General features: G+C 41.8%; 1 protein-coding gene across 4 annotated transcripts in view; it reads left to right on the top strand.

Annotated features, from left to right (window-relative positions):
* Positions 1 to 23,610, top strand: part of TRIO (trio Rho guanine nucleotide exchange factor) — a 394,215-nt gene that overhangs the window by 174,528 nt on the left and 196,077 nt on the right. For all 4 annotated transcript variants that reach the window (XR_016442705.1, XM_090049848.1, XM_090049849.1 and 1 more), the window contains 3 exons: positions 862 to 1,092; positions 11,286 to 11,408; positions 18,276 to 18,467. Coding sequence is in view for 3 of the 4 variants with exons in the window: in XM_090049848.1 (XP_089905974.1) it covers positions 862 to 1,092; positions 11,286 to 11,408; positions 18,276 to 18,467 (546 nt within the window). In the remaining variant the exon portion in view is untranslated. The remainder of the gene's footprint in view (positions 1 to 861; positions 1,093 to 11,285; positions 11,409 to 18,275; positions 18,468 to 23,610) is intronic.

Raw genomic sequence — 23,610 nt, forward strand, 5'->3', positions numbered from 1 at the left:
TGACAGGATCATATTTGGAATTAGTCTTTGAAAATTAATTTCTTTAATAGCTGAAATATGTTCAATATTAATTCAAACCAACTATTTTATGTGGTCACTGCTGCTTTTCCTCAGCTTGTGAAAGTGAAAACACAAAGTTTTGCCATATTAATTAATTTTGTTTCTACATGATTCACATTGAAGAATCAAGATGAAATTGATGAATTTTACTTGATCTGTCTTTGCCATAAATGTCAGTATTCAAGTGGAGTAACGTCATTTTTTTTAAATGATTCTTGATACAAACACCTTGGTTCAATTTACTGAAGTAAATCAAAAGCAATTGTGCGTGTTAAGCATGATAAATCAAGAGTCCCGAGTTAAAGCTATCTCTCCCCTTAATTCTCAGTTACATCAGAGTTACTAGGAAGATGAGTATTTCAATAGGCAACTCCTCAAATAGTCTGTCTATACAGGGAAGTTGGGTAGCATAAATTAAGATGTTTGTAAAATAGGTTACAGCATGTTTCAATACCTGGATAGGAGAGAGGGCTAATTGCTGAGACTTCTTTTAATGAAACAGTGTACATAACTGTGTGTACCTATATGTTCATTAATGCATTTTTGCTACTACACATTAAATTTAGTACCGCTAATGTGAGGTATTAACTAAATGTGTGTTAGGCTACCTAATGCACAGTAGTGGCAGTGGATACAATTCTAGTGACACTTAATGTGCAGTAGCCTAATTTTACTGCATACTAGCATGACAATGTAATGCTTAGTAAAATAGGCCACTGCACATTAAAGTCCACATGTAGACACACCCTGTTTTAACTAATAAGCTTCTAACAAAGACTATTCTTCATTCCTTTTGGTTAGGTGAGTCAAGATGGGAAGTCATTACTTGACAAACTTCAGCGACCTTTGACTCCTGGGAGTTCTGACTCACTAACAGCCTCTGCTAACTACTCCAAGGCAGTGCATCATGTTCTTGATGTCATCCATGAAGTCTTGCACCACCAGCGACAGTTGGAGAACATCTGGCAGCATCGGAAGGTTCGCCTGCACCAGCGGCTTCAGCTGTGTGTTTTTCAACAGGATGTTCAACAGGTTAGTTACAGCCCTCTCGCATCAATATTTGTGAACCCACATTGTAATGAAACTGGGGCAATTAAAAAAAAAAAAAAAGTAAGCCATTTATAAACTAGGAAATCCAAAAATAATGGTAACAGATATAAGTAGGCTGTCCAGAAGGCAAAAGTGTGTAAAAAGTCCTGTGTTAAAGATCTACAGTTTAACTGAAATGCTTGAAATAGAATGAAATATAAAAAGAAAACAGGGGTTGTCAACCAGGGGTATGCATACCCCCAGGGGTACTTAAAAAGGCCATAGGGGGTATGCATGGGCCAGCAGATGGGCAGGAATGGACTGCACTCTGGGACATGATGGCGGCGTCTTCCCTGGTGCCTTCCCATACTTTGCTTACCTGGGGGACGGGTGCACCGGGCGCTTCCGACTCTATACAGTGCCTCCCCACCCCCCACCTCAGCTTGCTCTGTGCCAGTCCCAGGAGCAGAGCTGAGGGGGCGAGCGCAGTGGTTCCTTTCTGCAGACCACACACTCCACCTGGCTGGGGGTGGGGGTGGTTTACACACAGCAGCTGCCACCACCAGCATCCTGTGCTGCTGCTGCCGTGTCCCATGCCACATTCCTGCAGCCAGTCACACGTGCAGGTCTGTGGGCTGATGACAACTTGCATCTGTCATGCTGCCCATCAGCTGCCTGAGGAGCCACACGTGTGACAGGCCACAGGAAAGCATCATGGAACGCAGCAGTGGAGATGGCAGCCACCGCATGTGAGCCCCACACAGCGTGTGCCCCACAGAGGGGCACTGCTGCCCTCGCCTCCCCAGCCCTGCTCCTGAGACTGGGCATAGTGACACGCACCCAACCCCACTTCTTGATCTTCCCCCGCTAGCCCCTTCCCTCTTCCCACTCCACCCCTTCCCCCACACACACACTTACCTGCTGGGGGTGTCTGTGTCTGTCTGTCCCCTGCCCACCCAGCTGCAGCAGGCACATGGTGTTGCACAGCTCTTGGGGCAGCGGGTTGCAGAGTCCAGCCTGCAGCAGCAGCAGCTGCCTCCGCCCCACACACATGATTTGGGGGGCACATGACCCCTGCATCTCCACCAGCATGCGCGCAGCAGCAGGAACTGACCCCCAACATTCCCCCTGGATGAACCACTCTCGGGTTCATGCTCCGCACTAGCTGTGCAGCGCCTGGCCCTGCTCCTGCCTTAGCCCCACTCCCTCCTTCACCATGGGGGCCTCAGTCTGTGCCCCCCCCACTTAAAACCAAGAAAAAAATATTAAGGGGTACATGAGCTGAAACTTTGAGGCAAAAGGGGTACACTTGTTAAAAAAGGTTGAAAACCCCTGCTGTAAAATGTCAGAGCCCCAAATACAGAATACCTAGTAGCCACTGTTGTGTTGATTGGAATACAAAAAGTAGTGCCAATACATTTTTTTTTAATGTTAAAGTGCCAGTAATGAATTACTGAAAATAATCTAATGATGCTCAACACTGTGGTTCATTTGCACTGAACCATGGCTTGAATGCAGCTGTTGAATGAGAAGCTGAATCACACAACAAGGTTTATCCCGCCTACTTAGAAAAAGTGCTCTGCCATCTTCAACTGTTCCCAGTAAGTAATTCCTGTTTTAAGAGCTAGCTTATGAGTAAGTCATTAAATCTTTGAGGTTACTTGAAACTTGGCTACTGCCAATATAATGCTGGAAGGATTATAGATGCTTTGGTAAATATAGATGTTGATTTAATCGCATTTTCTTGCATTTTTCTGTGGCAAATGGAAAATGCAGATTTGTGGTGATGAGATGTCAGAAAGCATTGTGAGAATATTTTGATCAAATAGAGCAGATGTATATTAGGCTTGTGCGAATAGGGAAGTATTTGATTCGGATTCAGATTTGGCCAATTTGGAGGACAGTGATTCGATTCAGATATTTGGATCACTGTCCTGACCAGCTTCAGAAGATTCACCGCTGATTCGGAGAGATTCGGTGATTTCGGATCGGCTAGGGAGAAGCAGGCACAGCCAGGCAGCTGCATATTCTCCCACAGCTCCTCTGCCTCTCCCCAGGTGGGGGGAGCCACAGGAGAAGCACCCATGGCTGCCCTGCCCAGTCCCATCCACTGCCTAGCCCCAGCCTAGTCCTGGCACTTGTAAAAAAACAAAACAAACAAACAAAAAAACCCCCCTCATTCAGTGGATGCAGAGCAGCACTGATTGGGGCATCTGGGCGATTGTGACAGAGCCCCCTCCTCCCCCACCATGCACCCACATGGCACCTGCCTCATGGCATGGGTGCAGCACAGGTCAGTAAGGCACCACACGCTGCCTGGGAGCTGGGGCCACTCGGGTTGAGTGGAGCTGGACTCTGGGTGATGCATGGAGCCACCCTAGCTCCCAGACAGCGCACTGCATCCTGCTGAGCCATGCTGTGTCAATGCCATGGGGCAGCTGCCACCTGGGTGCGAAGCTGGAGGAGGGGTGATTCCCATTGACCCCCACTGCCCTGTGCTATGCAGGAGGCTCTGCCAACAGCACCCAGAGGCCTCAGTGGCTGCTGCCAGAGCTGGTGAGTGTGGGGTTTATTTTATTTTATTTTTATTTGTTTATTTGTTTTTTAAGTGCCGGGAGGGGGAGGGGGCCAGGCAGGGCAACCATTGGGGCTTCTCCCACTGCTCCTTTGGCTGTGCCTGCGTCTGCCTCAACAAACCAGCTGGAGGCAGTTATCAGCTGCCTGTTTAGTCTATGACCGAATCTCCAAAGAGGCCAAATCTTTTCCAAGTTGATTTGGATGCTTTGAATGGATTCGTAGCTTTTAATCGGTCTCCCGATTTTGATTCAGATTCAGAGATTTGGTCCCTAAATTGGGCAAAATCTTCTCCGAATTGAATCAGCTACCAAAGCTCCACCCAGCCCTAAGATGTATGCAATGATTTGTTTCCCCGAACAGTAGCCCAACAGAACTTTAACACAGAGATGAATGCGTAATTGTGTTCTTTTGGGCTGTTCTTTGTTAGACTGTTAGAAGTATCCTGTGTAAAGCCAAACTGGGTAAAGTGGTGTATCCTTTTTAAAAACATCTAAGCTAAATTTGGCCTAAATGGCCACAAATTCATGTAGAGAGAAAATCTAGGTCTTGTCCTTCACTAAAAAGCTGAAACATTGAAAAAGCTGAAAATGTAATGCTTTGAGGCAGAGCAAGAGAAGCATTGTTGGCTAATGGCGTGAGTGAACCTAGCAGCAGGACTAAAACTGATTACAAGATACGGAGCTTAATTTAATTGTGGGAGTGGCTAGAGTTTGAGAAGTGAGGTCAAGACCAGAGATATGCCATGTTTGTTAAGGACAAAGTATGATTCACTATTAAACTTGAAAATAATATTTACAAAACACCCTTGTATAGAAGACTGGTATTTAGTAACTGCAAAACAACTTCTACACTTCATTTTGTGTGCCCTAACTGTTGCTTGGGAAAGGATTGGTTCAAAATGAGGAATTGACTTAACTATCCATAAAAGGAACAATAGAGCAAGTTTTCAAAGTGCATAAAGTAAACTGGGCAGATAGTACTCAAGCTTATCATAGCAATCCTAGGAATATTAATAGTAAGGAAGCAAGTTTTGATTGCTGACTGTGCTTTTAATAGAGGAACGGTATTGGCATTAAATGTAGATATAAGGGAAAGTTGGCCTGACTAGATGAGCAGAGACAGATAGTCAAGATTGCACAATGACTTAATAACTTGGTACCTGTACCATAGTGTCTAGTGCTGATATTGCTTTACTTTGACAAAATGAGGTCCATAGGGAACTACGTGGGGTTGGGAAGATGTGAAACAGTCTTACTTGCCCTGTAGCAAAGTGGGTATGCAGGTATGTAGGAACGTATGCGCATACCAGAGATCTTGGGAAAACAATACATTACATTCAGCTGAGGTGTTTATAAGAACTTGAGATAAGTTTCTTTAGTTTAGTTTACTCTTTAAATCTTCTCCCTATTAAAAAATACATTAAGGAATAGAGCATCCTTTGTGTCAAGTCTCCATTTTGTCTACAAAGCCTTAAGATTCATTCATGTGGACTGAGTGGAAATTCTTCTCTAAAGCCCTATTTATGATTAACTAAGGAAAGTCTCCCTTTTACTTTTAACCAGACTTGCTTATGATCACATTGAAGCAAATAGTTTAGCAAAAGTGAATCATTTATCTGGGGGAAGCCCATATTTTAAGGTTGAAATGGCAAAAAAAAGTACCGTATTTTTCGGACCATAAGACGCACTTTTTTCCCCCCAAAAGTGGGGGGAAAACGAGGGTGCGTCTTATGGTCCAAAGGTGTGGTACCCCAGAACATTTGTTTGCGGTCCCATGCGCCTGCTTACTGTCCGCTGTCCGCTGCCGTTCCCATGCTGTGGATTGCTGTGTGTGTGGGGGAAGTCCCGCCTCCTGGAGTCTCAATGTCAGTCAGTCAGTCAGGTCACATGATCGGCACAGCGCACGCCTCCCCTGCGTGTGTGTGTGTGACACTGACAGACTGACAGGATTAGAACGTCGAGACAGGAGGCAGCTAGGTATGGTACCAGGTAACGTCCCGGCCGGGACTATGTGATGCAGCACAGTGCCCTGACAGGCAGGCAAGGAGCCTGTCATGGCAGGAGAGACGCACATAGTCTCTCCTGCCATGCAAAGCCTTGCCTGTCAGGTTGGTTGGTGCCCTTTAATAGTAATACCAAGCGGTATGAGTCAAACTGGGTGCGTCTTATGGTCAGGTGCGTCTTATGGTCCGAAAAATACGGTAATCATTCAAGCATGTGTTTGGGAAAGACTTTTTTGGTTTCCTTAGTACTAACATGTTGGACACCCAACATGAGTGTGACACAAGGTTTCACAACATGGGCCTATGTCTTTCTGTATCACAGAGTTTTCCTAATTAACATACATCACCAGACTCATTTCCTTGTAAATTCAAAGCAAAGATATAGAGACTAATGGACTTAATGGGCTGTCTGGCTCTTCCCTTTTCTTGGAGAACTGAAAAAAATCTGCCTGATATAGGATTGCATCTGGTCCACTTGAAGTCAGTGCTGCTTCCAGTTAATGATGTTCTTCATTTGGCTCACATGATGACATTTTTGTGGAACATTACATAGAGACAGCATAATGAGTCATTCTGTAGCCTAAATGTAAATTGATTTCTACAGGCGTCCAAATTCCAGATTTCCTCTTGTCCTGGATTCTTTTAGGAATTCAGGACTTACCAATCAATGTCTGGAGTACAAAGTTGGCTTCAGTCCATATTATTGCTCATATTGCCCCACATCCACACGCAGATGTGCTCTGCTTCGGACAGCTTTTGTTGTATTTCACATGTAAAAGTGTGGAATGACTTGGATGAAACTGAGAGCATCATTCCTCTTTAAAATCACAGCTTCAACACTTTTTAGTTGATTTTAATTGTACGTATGGAAAACCAGAGTGAATTTCTGTGGTTAGTCCACAAAGCTGAAATCAGTTGCCAAGAAGTGCTTATAGAAAAATTAAAGTTCCCCTACTGCTGTGGCAGGCCAGTAGGGGGAGCTCCTGCGTTGAGCCTCCCACCTCACTACGCCCATCCACCTTCCGGACTCCATGTGTCTCTCCAGGAGTGCCTAAGCCCAGGCAGACCAGCTTTCGAGCCCCACTGCAAAGTCCAGGGGTAATGTGTGATGCTACCACCCTGAGAAGGGACTGTCTAGGTCCTGTGTCCTTGGGAAAACACAGGCCTAATAGTCCTATAGGTACTCAACCCAATACAAGAACTTGGGGTACTTCCCCAAGTCGGGGGCCAAAAATAGTCTCTCTTAGTCCACAGACCCAAGGGGCCTCCTAGGCATAATTAAACCCACCCCTCAATAAGTCTCCTACGCCAACCTTGGTTAACTGGGCAGATGAGCAGGAGCCTTTCCCTCCCCCCACTCAGGTGACCAGAGGGACTACACCCTAGACACCAGGCTTTTGTCACATAGGCAGGGAGGAAAATCCCCCCTCCCTTAGGAATTTGGCCCCAGTGTCCCCAGCTGACAGGCACAGATTCCTGGAGAGAGACCCAGACGGCAGCATTTCTGCCACACTCCTGCTGACTGGCGTTTCTGACTTCAGAGATCACTGTCTACTATTGGCCTTGTAGTAGATGTATTTTTATTTTTTTTCTGGGTCCCAGAAAACACAATCCACTAACTTGTCTTTTTGTGCCACCGTTTGTTTAAGGAAAGCTTTTGGCTGACATGAGACTGTTTCATTTCCCTTCATTAGAAATATTTTTGGAGGAGAACACAGGTCTCAAGTTCTCTATTGAGGGCTTCGCAACATGAACGACACATGCCTCCAGTGGCTGGGGGGGGGCATGGCTGTGCTGGCGGTGGTGGGAGTGTGGTGGCAGTAAGCACAGAGGTCCCACAGACACCGCTGGTGCTGTTGATGGCTGGGAGAGGGGGAGTGAGCACCGACCAAGGGTCGGCGACCACCCACAGGCGCCGCTGACAGTGTTGGCAGTGCCTTTTTGTAGGGGGTGCACCGCCGTGCTCGGGATGCATGTGCACCCGCGCACACCCTCTACACATTGCTTCTGCTTGGCAACATCCTCCTGATTAGTAGAAATGCTTAGGTATGACTGAGGGTGCAGACGGAAGTAATTTTTTTATAACTTTCCAAATGAAACAGGCCTGGAAATGTTTCAGAAAAGGAGCATTTCAGCTAGGGGAAATATGTACAGCCCTGGACCATTTAAGAATTGTTACAGCTCAATCTCTACAGCCAGGGGAACACCCATGGCATGAAGGATGTCTGAAAGAGGGGAGGGGCACAGCAGCAGGGACTGCCCAGCTCCTTGCCTTGGGATTTCTGAGATTTCAGTTTTTCATCCCCAATCCCCTCTGCCTCTTTATTCCTCCTCTCTGGCATGGAGAGTTAGACTGGATTGGAGCTGGAGAGCCCAGCATTGGCAATGGGCCCCCAGGTGTTTGTGCAACTGGAACCAGGGAGTGATAGCTAGTGGCTGCATGCTTTGGCAGTCTTATCAGTGCGCCTGCAAGACTGCCCCCTCTGCTTGCCCTCCTTTTCCCATGGAGCAGGAGAGCAGAGCACTGTGGGATTCTGAAGGATCTATGGGTCCTCTATCCCTCATGCACACATACCAAGAACTGAAATGCCTCAAAATAGTACCTTAGTACCTTATTTCAGGAGGTACTACTCTGGAGTGCTTCAGATACTTTTGGAATGTTTCGGAGAGCACGTACATTTGTACAGCTGCCCTTCAAAACACTTCAAAGCAGTAGTAAGCTATTGTAGACGATGTAATTTCTGATACTGTTATGCTGATCCCTTCTGAATCAAAGGTGAATTAGTAATGAGAGAGAGAACCTGAAATGTGGTAGTACAATGCATCTTTCCTTCGTTATTGCTTTTAATTGCAGTAGTACAATGTGGTATGTTGGCCTTCTTACTTAGAATTGTTTAGTTTGAAACTAGCTTTCAGCTAGTTTCCACTCTTGACACTAACATGGAATGGTGTTGAATATGTCTCCTCATCCAAAGAGTAGATATTAAACTTGTTTCCTGGGGGCTGAGTGGAGCCTTAATGATTTCTCTGAAGCTCTTAATATTGTGTGCAAAATCTTCTATGTATATTTTTTGTTTCTAATTCCATCTGGTCCTAACACCCTTGAAAAATTACTTCTGCACAAGGTTGGCAACTACCCACCTGTTTTCTTTTACAATATCTGTCTTCTGAGGCTGAGAGCTCAGAAATTCTTGGAGGTTGCTCAAGGAGGAGAGGTTAATGTTTTAAAACTTGTGCATGAAGTTGTTTTAGTCCCCGTAAGGTTACAAACTACTGAGAATTCTGTGTGGTAGAGCTTAATGTCCAAGAGAACTATAGCAATAGAGGAGTTAATAGCTGTACTTTAAAATTTCCATCTGTTACCTTTTATTTAAGATAAATTTAAATAGAAACTACAGCTTTCAGTTGGATATTTAATTGTTCTTTTAGAGATCAAGTTAATCAGCCTTGCAGCAGTAAAACTGTAGTTTTAGTACAGCTTTTAAAAATGGATTTGAACTTATACTAGGACAAGTGTAGTCATTTTATGTTGGTGCTTATTCTATGCAGGTATCTCCTCCTGAATGGATTTTTCTAAGCTTTCTTTGGCAACTGCTTCCTTGAAAGTTATAAGAAACAAAGCTATAAAAATGTAAAAAATACAACTTTGATATATATAGTCTTGAGAAAAACATGTTTGTTTTATTCTTCATTGTGTTATCCAACATAAATGGAGTCCAGTATGGGATTTAAGTGACTGACTGTATAAACTGGAGAGAAGGCATTGTGTTCTATGTCAAATAAAAATATGTATATGGAAGACAACAAGCTTAAGAAGGAACTGAACCATTGATCTTGCCAACCAGAATTTGAACATCAAACTTGGGATTTTTTTGATTCCTATAGTACCAGCAAATAAAACCAGAATTTTTACATAAAAATATAGGTAGCGGTTATGTAAGCTCATAGTTAAATTTGTATTTATGAGAATGGGGCTTGCATAGCAAATTTGTTAGTCTTGCCCAAGGAAGAGAATCCTGGTCCCTTTTAGATTGCTGTCCTGGCTTATATATTGCCCTAAATAGGAGGAAAAAAGTACTTAAATTGCTTGGTAGACTTGAGTAAAGCAAATTGGCAAATGATTGTATAAGGTGAGATAACATGCAGAATTCTGAAAAGGGGACAGGAGAAATTTGATAAAGATTGCAGCCCCAAAAGAAATTTATTGCTAAGCATACCTGTTTGATGGTATTAAAATGTTAAGTGGGTAATATTTAACAGTTCCAAAGCTGTGTTCTGGAAGACTTTCCTCTGTCTGACTATTGTCTGACAGTTTTTCAATGATGTATAATTATTTGGCTGACTATATTAAAAATGTATTAACATTTAGTAATTTTGAAAGTCAGGATTTACACAATGAAAATAAATGAAAGTTTGATATCAAATGGCAGCTCCAAGATGCATTTACTTCCTATTTATTATGTGTCTACATATTCTCTGGAAATATTTCCAGTCTATAAGAATTCATTGTGCAGTATAGAATCTGCAGGGCCAGGCATTTGGATTTAAGGATGTTGCTGCTTAATCAGAACTTGTTTTGTGAACTTCCTTTGTTAGCTTTAAAATCATGGTTGAGGGGAAAATCCTGTTGTAGTTTGGAAGCCTTTATGAAACATAATGGTATGATTCTGGGATTGCTTTCTGAATACAGTCCCTTTTCTTAGTCTCTCGGTCACTGTAAGAGAAATAAGAACACTCCTGAAAAATAGTACTCTGTGTGCTTTCCATTTACATGCTGCTTAGGGTCATGTGACATTCATTAATAGGTAATTACAGGCAAATGTCGTATAGGTTTTAAGGTCATTGTAACCAGAGTTTTCCTGTGTGCGGTGACTTCAAAATTCCAAGCACTGCTCCACAGCCAAAGCTTTGTTGAGAAGTAAACAAAAAAAAATCTCTAATGGTGATCAACCTTGATTCTTTTTACTTTGAGGTTGTCTGAAGAGACTGCAGAGAATCTAAAAGCAATATCGCCAAGGGTGACTATCTTCTCTTGTTCAGTGAAGGCAGCCACCGTGTGGGTTTGTCTCACCAATCTATCCCTGCTTTCCAAAAGTTTCAATTACTTGTACCACTCCTTAAATTCCCAGCTGTTCTGGGTGACTGTACTCAAGATTGTTAACAAGTTAAAAGTAACAGATGTGTGAAACTGAATTCAGTGTCAACATAGAATCCAAGTCTTTTGGATTAACATTTGTTTTCTAGAATAACCGAATGGAACCCCTTGAATTGTAGAATCTAAATTCAGCTATAAAAGAACTTGCAGCTTGCATAGTCATGGTTCTCTTTGCTGGGGAATACAGTAGACTTTGATAATACTCTAATTGAGCTGGCTGTAGATAACTACTGGTTCGGTAACTGTCAAGGTAGCTTTCAAGGTGAACTTAAACTTTGCTTGTAGTGGAGAAATTGATGTTACATGTATCAGTACAGTTCTCATTCTAGTGTCATAAGAGCTTTTTTTGTTCTTGGAAAGCTGAATTTTATTGCCTTCCTTATACAACCAGAAGCAGTATTTGGAGCAAAACAGATGCTTCCCTTTTACGTTTTAGGCTCATTTTTATGCTGTTTGTTACAGGTGTTGGATTGGATTGAAAATCATGGGGAAGCTTTCCTTAGCAAACACACCGGGGTAGGAAAATCCTTACATCGCGCCCGAGCTTTGCAGAAACGTCATGAAGACTTTGAAGAAGTAGCACAGGTAAGTGTTTCAACCCACAACATGTTGACCAATTGTGCTGCTGTTACTTAAGGATGTTAACACTCTTTTTTTTTTTTTAAAACTAAACTCGACTTATCCTGTGGTCAGAGAAACAGGCCTTCCTATATCATGGAAATTAAAGTTTTTAAGCATTAACTAAATTAAAACTATTTTAGTTGTGAAATAGGCTTTTATTTCCTTTTTCAGTTGCATTTCTCCCTTGAAGAAGCAAGTGGGAGAACTACTGTAAAAGAAGGGGAAAAGATAAATGTAAGAAGCCTAAAAGCTTAACTTCCTAATGAAATAGAACCTGGTTATTTTGCTGGTTTGGGTTCTCAATTCCCCGGTGAAAATAAGTATTTGAAATAATTGGGACAACTGATATGTTCCTGTAGTATAGAGAAGCGGTGCTGTTTAAAGCAGAAGCTGCAGGAAACGTCTCAGGGGCCTCCTCCTTAATTCAGCAGATACGAACATTGCAGTTTCTTGACTGCATCAGTTCTTGTGCGTTATAGTGTGCTAGTGTGAAAAGATGGAAACAATCACATAAGAAAACAAAAGCCTCAACCGAGCCTATGAGAAACCCATCTTTCAATGTAATCAATTAAAACACATTGGGAAGTGAGGTGTTCAACCAGTTGGTTGAACCTGGCATATCCATGTCAAGTAAAACATTAAACAACAGATATTTCTGACAATGGGAATAAAATAAAATTAAGAAATGCAAGGTGGCGGTGAGGCCTTAAAGTGTAGACACTCAAATTTAGCTAACAGCCTGTGGATGTGGTGGAAACAATATCTCAGGGCTGTTTCAAGAGCCAGGAAACCAGAAGCTGTAGCAATTCCAGCTCCCAAATTACTCAGTAACCAGGCAGTTGAGGAATGGTGGAGCTAGGGGTGGCAGGAAACCAGACTGGCCAGCCTCTTTTTCTTGTTTCTCTCAGAACTCTCTGTGGAATTGATGTATCCACACAAAATATTCTTCCTGTCAAATGAGCAAAACTGTTGTGTTGGGGAAACTTCCATGCAGCTCTACCATCAAATGCAATTAACAGTAAAATTTACAAAACAATGTACATTTTCTTCAGAGCTTTTAGGAAAATTAACTGTGTAGAAAAATAAATAAATAAAATTTGAGAGGAAACTTAGAGATGTGAAATGGTTAAACTGCTGCAACCTTGTGTATGCCAGGTATTAATAAGGAAATAAGTAATGCACAACTAGTGATCATTGTGTATCCCTTAATGTGTATTTAAGAGGCATGGAAGAATGTACTGTGGTGATCCTTCTTAAAAGGAATGGGCTTTTAATTTAAATAGTAGCTTGTCTCTTGAAGATGTGGAGGGAAGGCTAAGTACCCCTCCCCCACAAAAAGGTGGGCATGTAAAAATGTGAACTGCACTGATTCCTGCATCATTACCTGATAGTTGGTTTTATTAACACCATTAGAATGGTCAACACACACAGTTTGCAGGGGGATTGTCTAACTTACTTTGTTTGCTAAGGAAACTTCAGGTACTGTGTAACTTCACAGTTCTCTAGTAAACTCATAAAAGCTATATTCAGACAACCAGACTACTCTAGGAAAATAATAGAATCCGAAGTAAAGAATCAGTGATGGGTATGAATGGATTTATCAAAGGCTGCACTGAAGACTCAGATGTTGCATGTGTGAGAATGGGGATTTGTTACAATGAGTTCTAGTTATAAGTTTTATGGAGCTATCACGTGAGACCTGGACTTAGAGACCTTCTACCATCCAGCAACTGAAATACTATGAGAACAGACATCTCATTATATTCTCACAAATAGTTCCAAGATGCTTTAATCCTGTACATAAATCCTGGATTCCCTAAAAATACCTATAGTTTCACTAATGATAATGTGACTTTCTTCCGCTATGCCCCTTTCAGCCGCATTGTGGACCAGAGCAACTAGAATCTCATCTTCTAAGACACCAGAGATGAAGTCCATACATTTTCATACTTTGATATTTGCATACAAAAAGGTCTAAAATACAATTAAAGAGAGATGACAGAATAAGAATACTTTTGAGGATGTTAACACCTGGTAGGAGTAGGGAAGTATGCTAGGCATAATGGGAGTACTCTACTCTATGTGTAATGTAGATGAATAAAGGGAAACTTTTTTAGGCCAAAATATAAATAAACATTTCCTAAAGCTAACTTGTACTAGATTGCAAAATAATCTCTATTGGGAATGGGTGGTGTCTGTTGCCTGAGACATTCAAAGCTAGACAGGACAAAGTACTTAAATATACTGTAGAGAGCTATTTTTTCACTGGCAGAAGAGTAAATTAGATGATCTAATATGCCTTTTTTTCATCACAAATTTCTGATTCTGCAGTGGCTGCCAAAACAGGGCACACCCTTGCAACTTTTCCTGTAGCCTAAAACTGAATATAAGTAGACAATAAAAATATACACCCTGTCTTTGAGTATTTAAATCCAAATATTGTTTTAATCCTTCAGGAAAAGGCAATATAAGAACCTGTTTCATAGCACTGCAGACATCAGCCACTATTTCTATCAAATGGACAATTATTTCCAGCAAAGGACAAGCCCTTGAGTCTGCTCACCTGCCTGCTCTTTTATCTCTTCTTTGAAGCCTGCTATACACAAAAACACTTTTTTGGGGGACCTTTTTATAGGTGGTGCACCATCATGCACAGGGGGTGCACGTGCACCCCCTACGCACCGCACCTGTCAGGAGTCAAATGTAGCACCACTATACAGTGACCTGAAGAATGAAACAAGACATTTTAAATAGCAACTGGGTCATTTGATGTCATAGCCTTTTTTTTACCAATCTTTTCCTTCCCTTTGTCTGATATTGGCCATTAGAGAAGAGAAGGGTTTTTAAAGCATTGGGTAAATGAACCAAGCATGGAACTAAGTTCAATTGACTCCTGCATTGGCAACACGTAGGAGCTGCACTCAGGTGTACGTGCACCTCCTGAGCTTGGCAGTGCACCCCCTGCAAAAAGCACTGCTGGTGGTGCCTGCAGGCAGTCTCCACTCCCTCCTTTCCCCCTCACCACCGACACCGCTGTGGCTGCCTGTGGGAGCTTGACCCTTGCGGACACCACGCTCCCACTGCTGACACCGCACCATTGCCTGTGCTGTGCTGACACCGAACCACCCAGCCTCAGGAGGGGGCACGCGGTGTTCATAGAATCCTATAGTTTTAATTTAACCAGCACCAACATACAAGTCCTTATTATGAAACACTGCTGTCTCAGCTTCTCCATTAGTAAGAATGGAAATGATTCCTCTATTGTTTTTCAATGACTTTGTGCCCTAGAGCTGGACTTCATGTTCACATGGTGCTGAACTGGCCGAGTACTTAAAAATCCTGTAACTAGTGGGATTCGGTAGGCCTCAAGTTTTGTTTTTGTTTTGTTTTGTTTTTCTGCTGTACTAGGATAGTTTCTGTGGGCCTTGTTAACTAACATTCTTAGTATAAAAGAAAGGGTCTATATTCTCCCTGTGTTGTATGGTCTGATGTGAGGTGTCTTTTTTTCCCAGGCACCTTTTCTGCTTTTCAGGCAAAATGGTTCAGTTTAATGTGAAGCACTTCAAAATAATAAGTTTGTTACCAAAACCCTCATGACAGCCTTTTGCATAGCTTTGCAGAAATGGATGGCAGCTTTTACTATGAAGGAAACTTCGAGTCCACATTTAAATATTATGGTCACCAGGGGCCATAGGAAAGCATTTACACAAATTTTAAATACGTATGTTAAAATATGTGAGCTGTCCCATTCCTTGCAATGAAGTGAATCCTCCAGTCTCTCACTAGAAATGTGGTTATTCTAGAACTATGGGTAGGAATGTAGGTAGAGTGTGGGGTGAATGTTTTAAAATAATGAGACTACAAGATACCAAAATTACTGCTCTAAGGAACAGAAGGTTACATTAAAAGCAAAACAGTCTTCCTGTAACTCTCTTCTGTTGTCTTCATATTGTCTGTTGTAGAAGGGGTTGCTGATTAGGTACTGGCAATCTGGTTTGTGAAAGACTAGAATGAAAGACTTCCCTTCCTAAGACTGCAACTCTCACAAATTTCATGTACATTAATAGTGTGTGAAGGAATATTCTACTAAGTGTGAGAACTTACCATTTTGCTGTTTGCTTTTTGCAGATGTTGTATGGAATCCCTTCAAAAGTAACTTCCAGATTATTTCAACTATTAAATTCAACTAGGTCATTTTCCAGTTGGTGGAAAGATGAATCTGATACACAAAGGAAGCTCTTGGAATTCTCCAAAAAAAAAAAAAAAAATAAAATAAAAATACAGTTTTAGCAAGATAAATAGTTAAGTCGGTCGAATCTGGGAGTTGCCCTTGAGTTCCTTCACAGTTTCATTCCTAAAGTTTATCAGTTTGAGAATTGAACTATTTTGGGTTTTGTATTTGAACTTTGATTATAGCACTTAAAACATGAACATTTAATCAGAAGAGGTTCTGAACTGTCATGTTTTAAGCTGCTGGTGTGGAACTAAGTAATAAATTCTGTTACCTAGAAGGGGTGCATTTTTCTTGAGGTAGAAGACCTGAGAGATGTCTCTGATTAGGGTTGGAGAGCTGGTGGTAATACATCTGGCAAGGAGCTGGAAATGTGTAATTGTAAAGGTAGTCCCCATTTGCTTTGTGAGCCACCATAACTTGGTTATACTACATGCATTACAAAAACTAACCAATTTGGGCTCTGCAGGGTGTTGCATCCCATTCAAGAACCTGTGTTGGGTTTGTAGGACATGTATGCCCTTCATTAAAGTGTTCCTGTGATGACATTTGATTATTTATGGCATAACAGAAGGCAGGATGGAAAAAGTGAGGGAAAAGACCATGTTTTTCAAAGAAATATCAAGGCAGGCACTACGCTGAATCTAAACAGGCATAAAGACAGGCAAACACAAACATTACAGATTTAATATGAAGGTGTGTTAAGATGATTTTCAAGTGCTTTCAGTTGATAACAGGGGTATAGATTGTGGCTGTGTTGGTCTAAGAGCATAGGCAGACAAGGTTCTTTGGATGAATCTGATATCTTTTATTAGACCAACTTAAATAGTTGGGGGGAAAAATTTTAAGCAAGCTTTCCACTTTAAAAACTCTTTGTCAGGCTGTAGAAATTTCTGCAGTTGGTGTGTGCTCTTCCTGGATGGAATGAAAACAATCAACAACAATTTTCAAGCAAGAAATCCAAAGCAATTTTATACACACCTGTAAACTAAACATGAGATTACTTTTCTTCTCAAATTAACTCAGATCCCAGTTTGTACATGGAGAAACACAACAACATAAATAACTTTTGCAGGACTTACCCAGTAACTGTCAGAGCCAGGGTAGAAAGATGATTTCTGCACATGATTTAGGCAGGTTTGGAGTGGAAACTGTTGTGGATATTGTAATGACTGACAGAGATGTTTTATTTTTATGGCATTCTATCAACAAAAAACCTGCTACCAGTTAAACTGGCAAAATAGAGCATCACACTAGTATTTCAGAGAATGAGATTAGCCTGATACTGGCACAAGCTGTTTCCCAAAATTTGTAGAGTCTACCATAGGAGGATTTACTTATACAACCACTTGTAAAGCTCCTGGGTAGTCTAGGCCTCATCATTACTTGTGAGAGAGGACATCAAGTTCTCCTGTTGTTAGAAATACTAAACCCTGCAATCATGTGCCGATTCCCTCAAGGCAACAAGTCATTGATTAACAAATTATTTTAAATATATAGTATGTGGAAAATCTATATAGCACATGGTTGAAGTTGAGAGGACTATGTGAAGTAAAATTGCTACTTCAGTGTTTTGGTTTGTGTGTGGAAACTTGTTCTAACATTTTTCTTTCTTGGGATGGTAGTTTTTGTGCTCTGATTTGAGCTCCCCTTATTTTTTTAACTGCTGACGTCTATCATATTTTTCAAAAAGCATAGATCAACATTCTCTCTCCCCCGAACCCTCCCTCCTCCTATGCAGCTACTAGTACTTGCCTCACTTACTTCCACTCTGAAATTATTCAGGCATTAGCACCTGAACGTCTTACAGGTTCTTACTTGGAGTTAAATAGCTTGCAACTGTTGTAATTGTATATTATAAGAAACATAGAATTTATTGTAAATTCTTCTTACCTTGCTACGTAAATGGAATATTGTCTAACTGCAGTAGTAAAGTACGATTTAAACCTATTTTGTCTTCTGTAGAGGACTTTAAAGAAAAAAAACTTTCTTCCTGCCTCTCATCCTGTTTATCCTGATATGTTAAATAGCTTTTTAAAATGATAATTTATAAGTTATTGGACCATAAAGCTGTTTAGTGGATTTTTGGGACTAGTCTGAAAAGGAATAGACCAGGTCCTGAATCTGTTATAAAAGAGGCAGACATCGATGTCCTTAAATTTTTTTTACATACCACTGAAATAATTCCCATCCTACTAGCATCCTCAGGAAAAAGTAATCAGATCTTGGTGTTACTGTGAAACTGAAGCCAAGTTAAGCAGGCATTGGTACATGTTGTCTTTGTACTAGTAATTGGCTGTAGGCTGAGAAACATGACAGTGTACTGCTCTATAGATTGAAGTGACAGCTGATACAGATGGATATTCTCTTTCCTCCAGTGTAACAGACATGGTCAGAGGATTTCAGTAAAGTATGTACTGTAATGATCATCATGACAAGGCTACTGACATGACATTTCAGAAACCTAATGTTTAACGGCATCTTTTTTCGCAGTTGGATTCCAACCAAGAGCAATGCTATTACAGCTTTAAACTATGTTTTCAGTCAGTGTTGACTTAAACCTATTTAACTCTACAAAGCTGTTTCTTACTGTTCTGCAGAACACATATACCAATGCAGATAAGTTACTTGAAGCAGCTGAGCAACTGGCTCAGACGGGGGAGTGTGACCCAGAAGAGATTTATCAGGCTGCCCATCAGCTTGAAGACCGGATACAGGACTTTGTTCGGCGTGTGGAGCAACGCAAGATCCTGCTGGATATGTCTGTGTCTTTTCACACTCACGTTAAAGAGGTAATTTCCATGACAAAACACGGAAGCCCATGGGAGACATAAAATGGAAGCTGTCCATTGTCACCCTATAAAATTTTTGCAGTCAGATAAGTGAGCTCCAACTGTATGGAGAGTTTTTAGTTGAGACTGAGCTGTGCTTTTCTTCTTTTAAGTACAGTGTTTGGTTGTTCCATGTTTTCGTAGTCCCTCACACACTTCTCAGTAGATGTAATAGCCTGTTGTTGGCTTATAGTAACACTTGATGGCTTTCTCTGAGTTCATGCCCCTTTTAACTTAGGCGCTGGATAGAGATTTTTAAAAGGTGGAGTTTCTTTTCTGGTGAGATTTGAGGTTGAGAGGGAAGAAGAAGTTCAGAGGTCAGTTGATTTATGGAAGGTCAGCTGCAATTTATGTCTGGATTCTCAGTTGAGAGCCCTCTCCAAATCCCAAATCCCTTTCATTTCACTTGAATATCAGTAGCAGAAGGAATTCTCCTTAATTTCTTTCAGAAAGAGAATTGGCAGAAACAATAACAGCAGTAGGTATTGGCCTATCAGCAGCGCTGGCCTCAGCTCCCCCACCCCTTGTCTGGTCCTTGGTGTGACTTCAGAATCATGGCGGCACTCCCCCACCCTTGGAGCACTGATTGGCTGTTTCCGTCAGCCAGTCGGAGTGCGAATAAAGTGTTACAGATGGCTGGACAGACAGACTTAGGCTTTTATAATATTAGAATAGTGAATTCATATTATTATTTTAATTTTGTCCTTGACTTTTTGACTTTGGAGCCAGATTCGTGCTTTTGAGAAGGATAGTAGCCAAAGTGCTGTGTTCTGCAAAATGCTTTACCAGATGGGCATATTTCGATATGTGTGCGTCTGATACTTCTACCAATTCCCCAAGGCTAATGGTCTGCAAACATATTCACTATTAATTTTTTTTAGAACTCTACACCATAAATACATGTTGCTCAACTAGTGGTTTCAGTATTTCTACTTCATTATATCTCTATTGTTCTTCTCATCCTCTCTCTCGCCACTATTCTTACCTCATTGCCAAATGAGGAAAATCTTTCAAATTAAGCTTACCTTTATATTTCTCATAATTGATCTGTACTGCTGCTTTGCTTCATGTTCCTCTAATACCTACTGCTGCTCATCCACCATTAATGCAGCAGAGAAATGGTAGCCTTGGTCAAATGCCAAAAAAAAAATCTTACTCCTATTTTTATTCTGTTTATTTTTGCATTATCTGTTTTTGTTAGCGTCACAGAGAGAGGCTGAAAATGGCTATACTCTGCATCAGTAGTTGCACTAGAGGTGGGTGAATGAGATCAGAGGAAGGGAAGAAGTGATTAAAAAAGGACAGACTTACTGGTGATTCATGCATTAGGAATCCTGGAGAGCCTGTCCAGATGTGTTGGACTACTGCTTCTGTTCCCCTAGATGCTATTAGACTATTTGATGTAAAACCTTCCTATCTTGATTTATTTACTTTTTGGAATAATTTGGCTTGTTCTGGATTTGCAATGGTATGCAGTTATTGCGGTGGAAGCCTGTTTTAACCAGGCACCTGGGGGCCAGGTTCTGTGGCTGTCTTTTTCAAGTTCTGCCATAATATGCTCCAGCAGACATGGAAGAAAAAGCTAAGTAGAACCAGACAAGAACTAACTTTTTGTTTCTATCTCATGCAACTTTATGTATTATAGTTTTGAGTAAACTTGTCCTATGTGATATTATTTTGGGGGTCAACTTATTTCGCAGTGGACGTAGTCCTTCTGGACTTTAGAAAAGCCTTCGACACTGTCTCTCACCCCATTCTCATTTAAAAAATTAGGCAACTGTGGTGTTGATCCCTACACGGTCAGGTGGATCGCCAGTTGGCTAGAGGGCCATACCCAGAGAGTGGTGGTGGATGGGTCCTTTTCAACCTGGAAAGATGTGGGCAGTGGGGTTCCGCAGGGCTTGGTCCTCGCACCTGTGCTGTTCAACATCTTCATCAGCGACTTGGATGAAGGGTGAATAGCACCCTATTCAAATTCACAGATAACACTACCATGCGGGGGAAGGTGGGGCATGCTAGAGGGGAGGGACAAACTACAATCAGATCTGGACAGGTTACAGAGGTGGGCGGATGAGAATAGGATGGGTTTCAACACTGACAAGTGCAAGGTACTGCACCTGGGGAGGAAGAACCAGCAGCACACTTAAAGGCTGGGGAACTCCCCTTTCACCAGCACAGAGGCAGAAAAGGATCTTGGAGTCATTACTGACTCAAAGATGAACATGGGCTGCTAATGTGGGGATGCAGTCAGAAAGTCTAACCACACCTTGTCATGCATCCACAGATGCATCATGAGCAGGTCCAAGGAGGTGATCCTCCCCCTCTGTGCAACCTTGGTCAGGCCCTAGTTGGAGTACTGCATCCAGTTCTGGGTGCCACACTTCAGGAGGGATGTGGACAACATTGAGAGGGTCCAGAGGAGGGCCACCCACATAATCAAGGGGCAACAGGGCAGGTCCTATGAGGATAGGCTACGGGATCTGAACCTGTTCAGCCTCCACAAAAGGAGGCTGAGAGGGGATCTAGTGGCTGTCTATATACTGGCCAAGGGAGACCAGCAGGCAATGGGAGAGTCCCTGTTTCCCCCGAGCACTACGGGGAGTAACAAGGAACAATGGCCATAAGCTGACAGAGAGCAGATTCAGGCTGGATATCTGGAGGTACTACTTCACAGTCAGGGTGGCCAGGATCTGGAACCAACTTCCAAGGGAAGTGTTCCTCGCTCCTACCCTAGGGGTCTTGAAGAGGAGGCTAGATAGGCACCTTGTCGGGATCGTCTGACCCCAGCATTCTTTCCTGCCTGTGGCAGGCGGTTGGACTTGATGATCTGCTCAGGTCCCTTCCAACCCTGCTAACTATGAAACTCGAAATGCAAAGAAATGGTAAATTCAAAATTGGAGGTAAATGATTGCTGGGTCTGTGCTGCTGCTGTTCTTTCACTTTGTTCATTTGCTCAGATGACAATTCAGTGGCATCTTGCTTGTTTGGAATGCTGAGATGGTCCTGCAAAACAGCTGGCAAATGAAAACGGAGTAACTCAAAATACCATCTTAGTTATGGTGGTAGGAGGGATAGATTTCTCCTGCAGGACACTTGTTAAGAATCAGGATTACAGTAACATACGTTCATAAGCATGCCCTTTTTTTGCCTTAGGGCAGCAGTTCTCAAACTGACAAATTGTGCACCACCAATGTAAACCAATACAGCCTTAAGTACCACCAGCAAATTTTTGTCATATAAAGTAATTATAATCTGTTAACACGTACCTCTGACAGGTTGTCTGCATACCAATGGTGGTACGTGTACAACAGATTGGGAACTGCTGCCCTAGGGTGTGGACAGGCACAAGAATTAATGTTTCAAAGGCCTTAAAAGATGTACACAGTTGTACAGATGCCAGACTCTTGCACCAAAATCAGAGCTGAACCATCCAGCCCTGTCTTCTCTACCCCTTCCCTCTTAAGCAGAGAGAAGAGAGTTTCAGGGGATTTGGGAGCACCCAGTGCCCACTCCCCCAACTCTGCCTATGTCTCCTCTCCTGCTCACTGCTGTACCCTCTCTGCTGCCTCCCATCACTATGCTACAAGTTGTTGCAGGCTAGTCTAGTGCCCTGTGCCTGGTGCTAGAGCAAGCTGCAACATTTGAAATGCCGGGAACAATACAGCCTTCATCCACTGGCTATGACATTTCCTTTTTTGAAATGTTTCCACGTGCATTTCACTTGAAAAGGTTTCATTTGTTACATTTACCTCTAGCCTGCATTTCAGTTGCATAAAAAACTTATTTAAAAGTGGCTAGGACAAGAAGGTTCTGTACATATGTAGCTGGTGATCAAGCATCATATTGATGAATTCATTCTTTAGTAAAAAGATAGTATTAAGCTTGCCTTCCCCTAGCGTGGGATCAGGGTTATTGTTCTTGTGGGTTTTTTTTTAATGTACTTCTATTTTCCGTGCTTCTACAAAACAAACTGTCTATTTAACAGTGGGAGTTTTCTTTTGGGGTTAGCCATATTGGTCTGGGTCTATATGATAGACTTTCTAGATTGAGTTGATATCTTTTATTAAACCAATTTGAAGGTGGGTTGATATTTCTAGCAAGCTTTTGGACAACACAGTATCCTTTTTCAAGCTAAGTGGAGTACAGAAGGGGGTGACACCCCTGTGTATGCTGGGGAATCTGTCAGTAGTCTATGCAAAATACTCTGTTAAACAGTGAACAATTATTTTCAGTGAGGGATAGAGAATAGTTTGTGGTCTCAATTTTTTTTATTTGATTTGATTTTATTTTTTTTAAATGTCTTTTGAATCTTTGCCTCTTACTTAATTATGCATGGGTCTAATATCCAGATTGCTTTCCGGTGTCTGAACTCTCTTCTCTGTGTAAGCACTGTCAGTTGCTTATTTTGGCAGCATGGATTTTCTACAGCTACTTCTGTTTTGTAGCCATTTCTCCTCTTCCTGAGTCACCTTACTGCCTTATTTTTTTTACTCACCATTTCCCATTACCTGTTGCTTGTCCTTTCGCCTTTCATTATGACCCTGCCTTTCTGCTTCATGCTCTAGTTCCTACTCTATCTCTTTCTGTCTTTCTCTTACTACTTGATTTGTTTTTCTCATGTACTCCTATTCCTTCAAGTTTGTCTTTCTTTGACACATAACTTCCCCGGATCCCCTCGGCTTTTTCTACTGTTCTTTGCTGTTCACATTCACTTTCTCCTCTCTGCATTTTCCAAAGGCAATGCTATCAAAAGATTTCCCACCCTGCTGGTAACCACTTCCTATAACAACTTATATCATTAGTGGCTCAGTGAGTATGTAACATTTTAGCATTTGTCAGCAATTCTAACACTGGAGTCTGGCATTAGTTATGTTTATACTAGGTACACAATTCATCATATATTTTCATTTCCAAGGCAAAGCTTGAGGAATGAACTGAAAGGGAACACTGTGCTTTATTGTAATGAGGTCACTGGTATGGATAAAGTATACTGGAAATTAAAACATAGAAGAGAAATAACTAAATTTAAATTTTATATCTCAGTGTGTATTCTGACACAAGGTATTACCAGTGCCAATATTGAACTTAGGTGCAGACAAGCCAT

This window comes from Crocodylus siamensis, chromosome 5 (genome assembly GCF_052110815.1).
Source record: "Crocodylus siamensis isolate JL-2025a chromosome 5, ASM5211081v1, whole genome shotgun sequence".
Classification (NCBI taxonomy): Eukaryota; Metazoa; Chordata; order Crocodylia; family Crocodylidae; genus Crocodylus; species Crocodylus siamensis.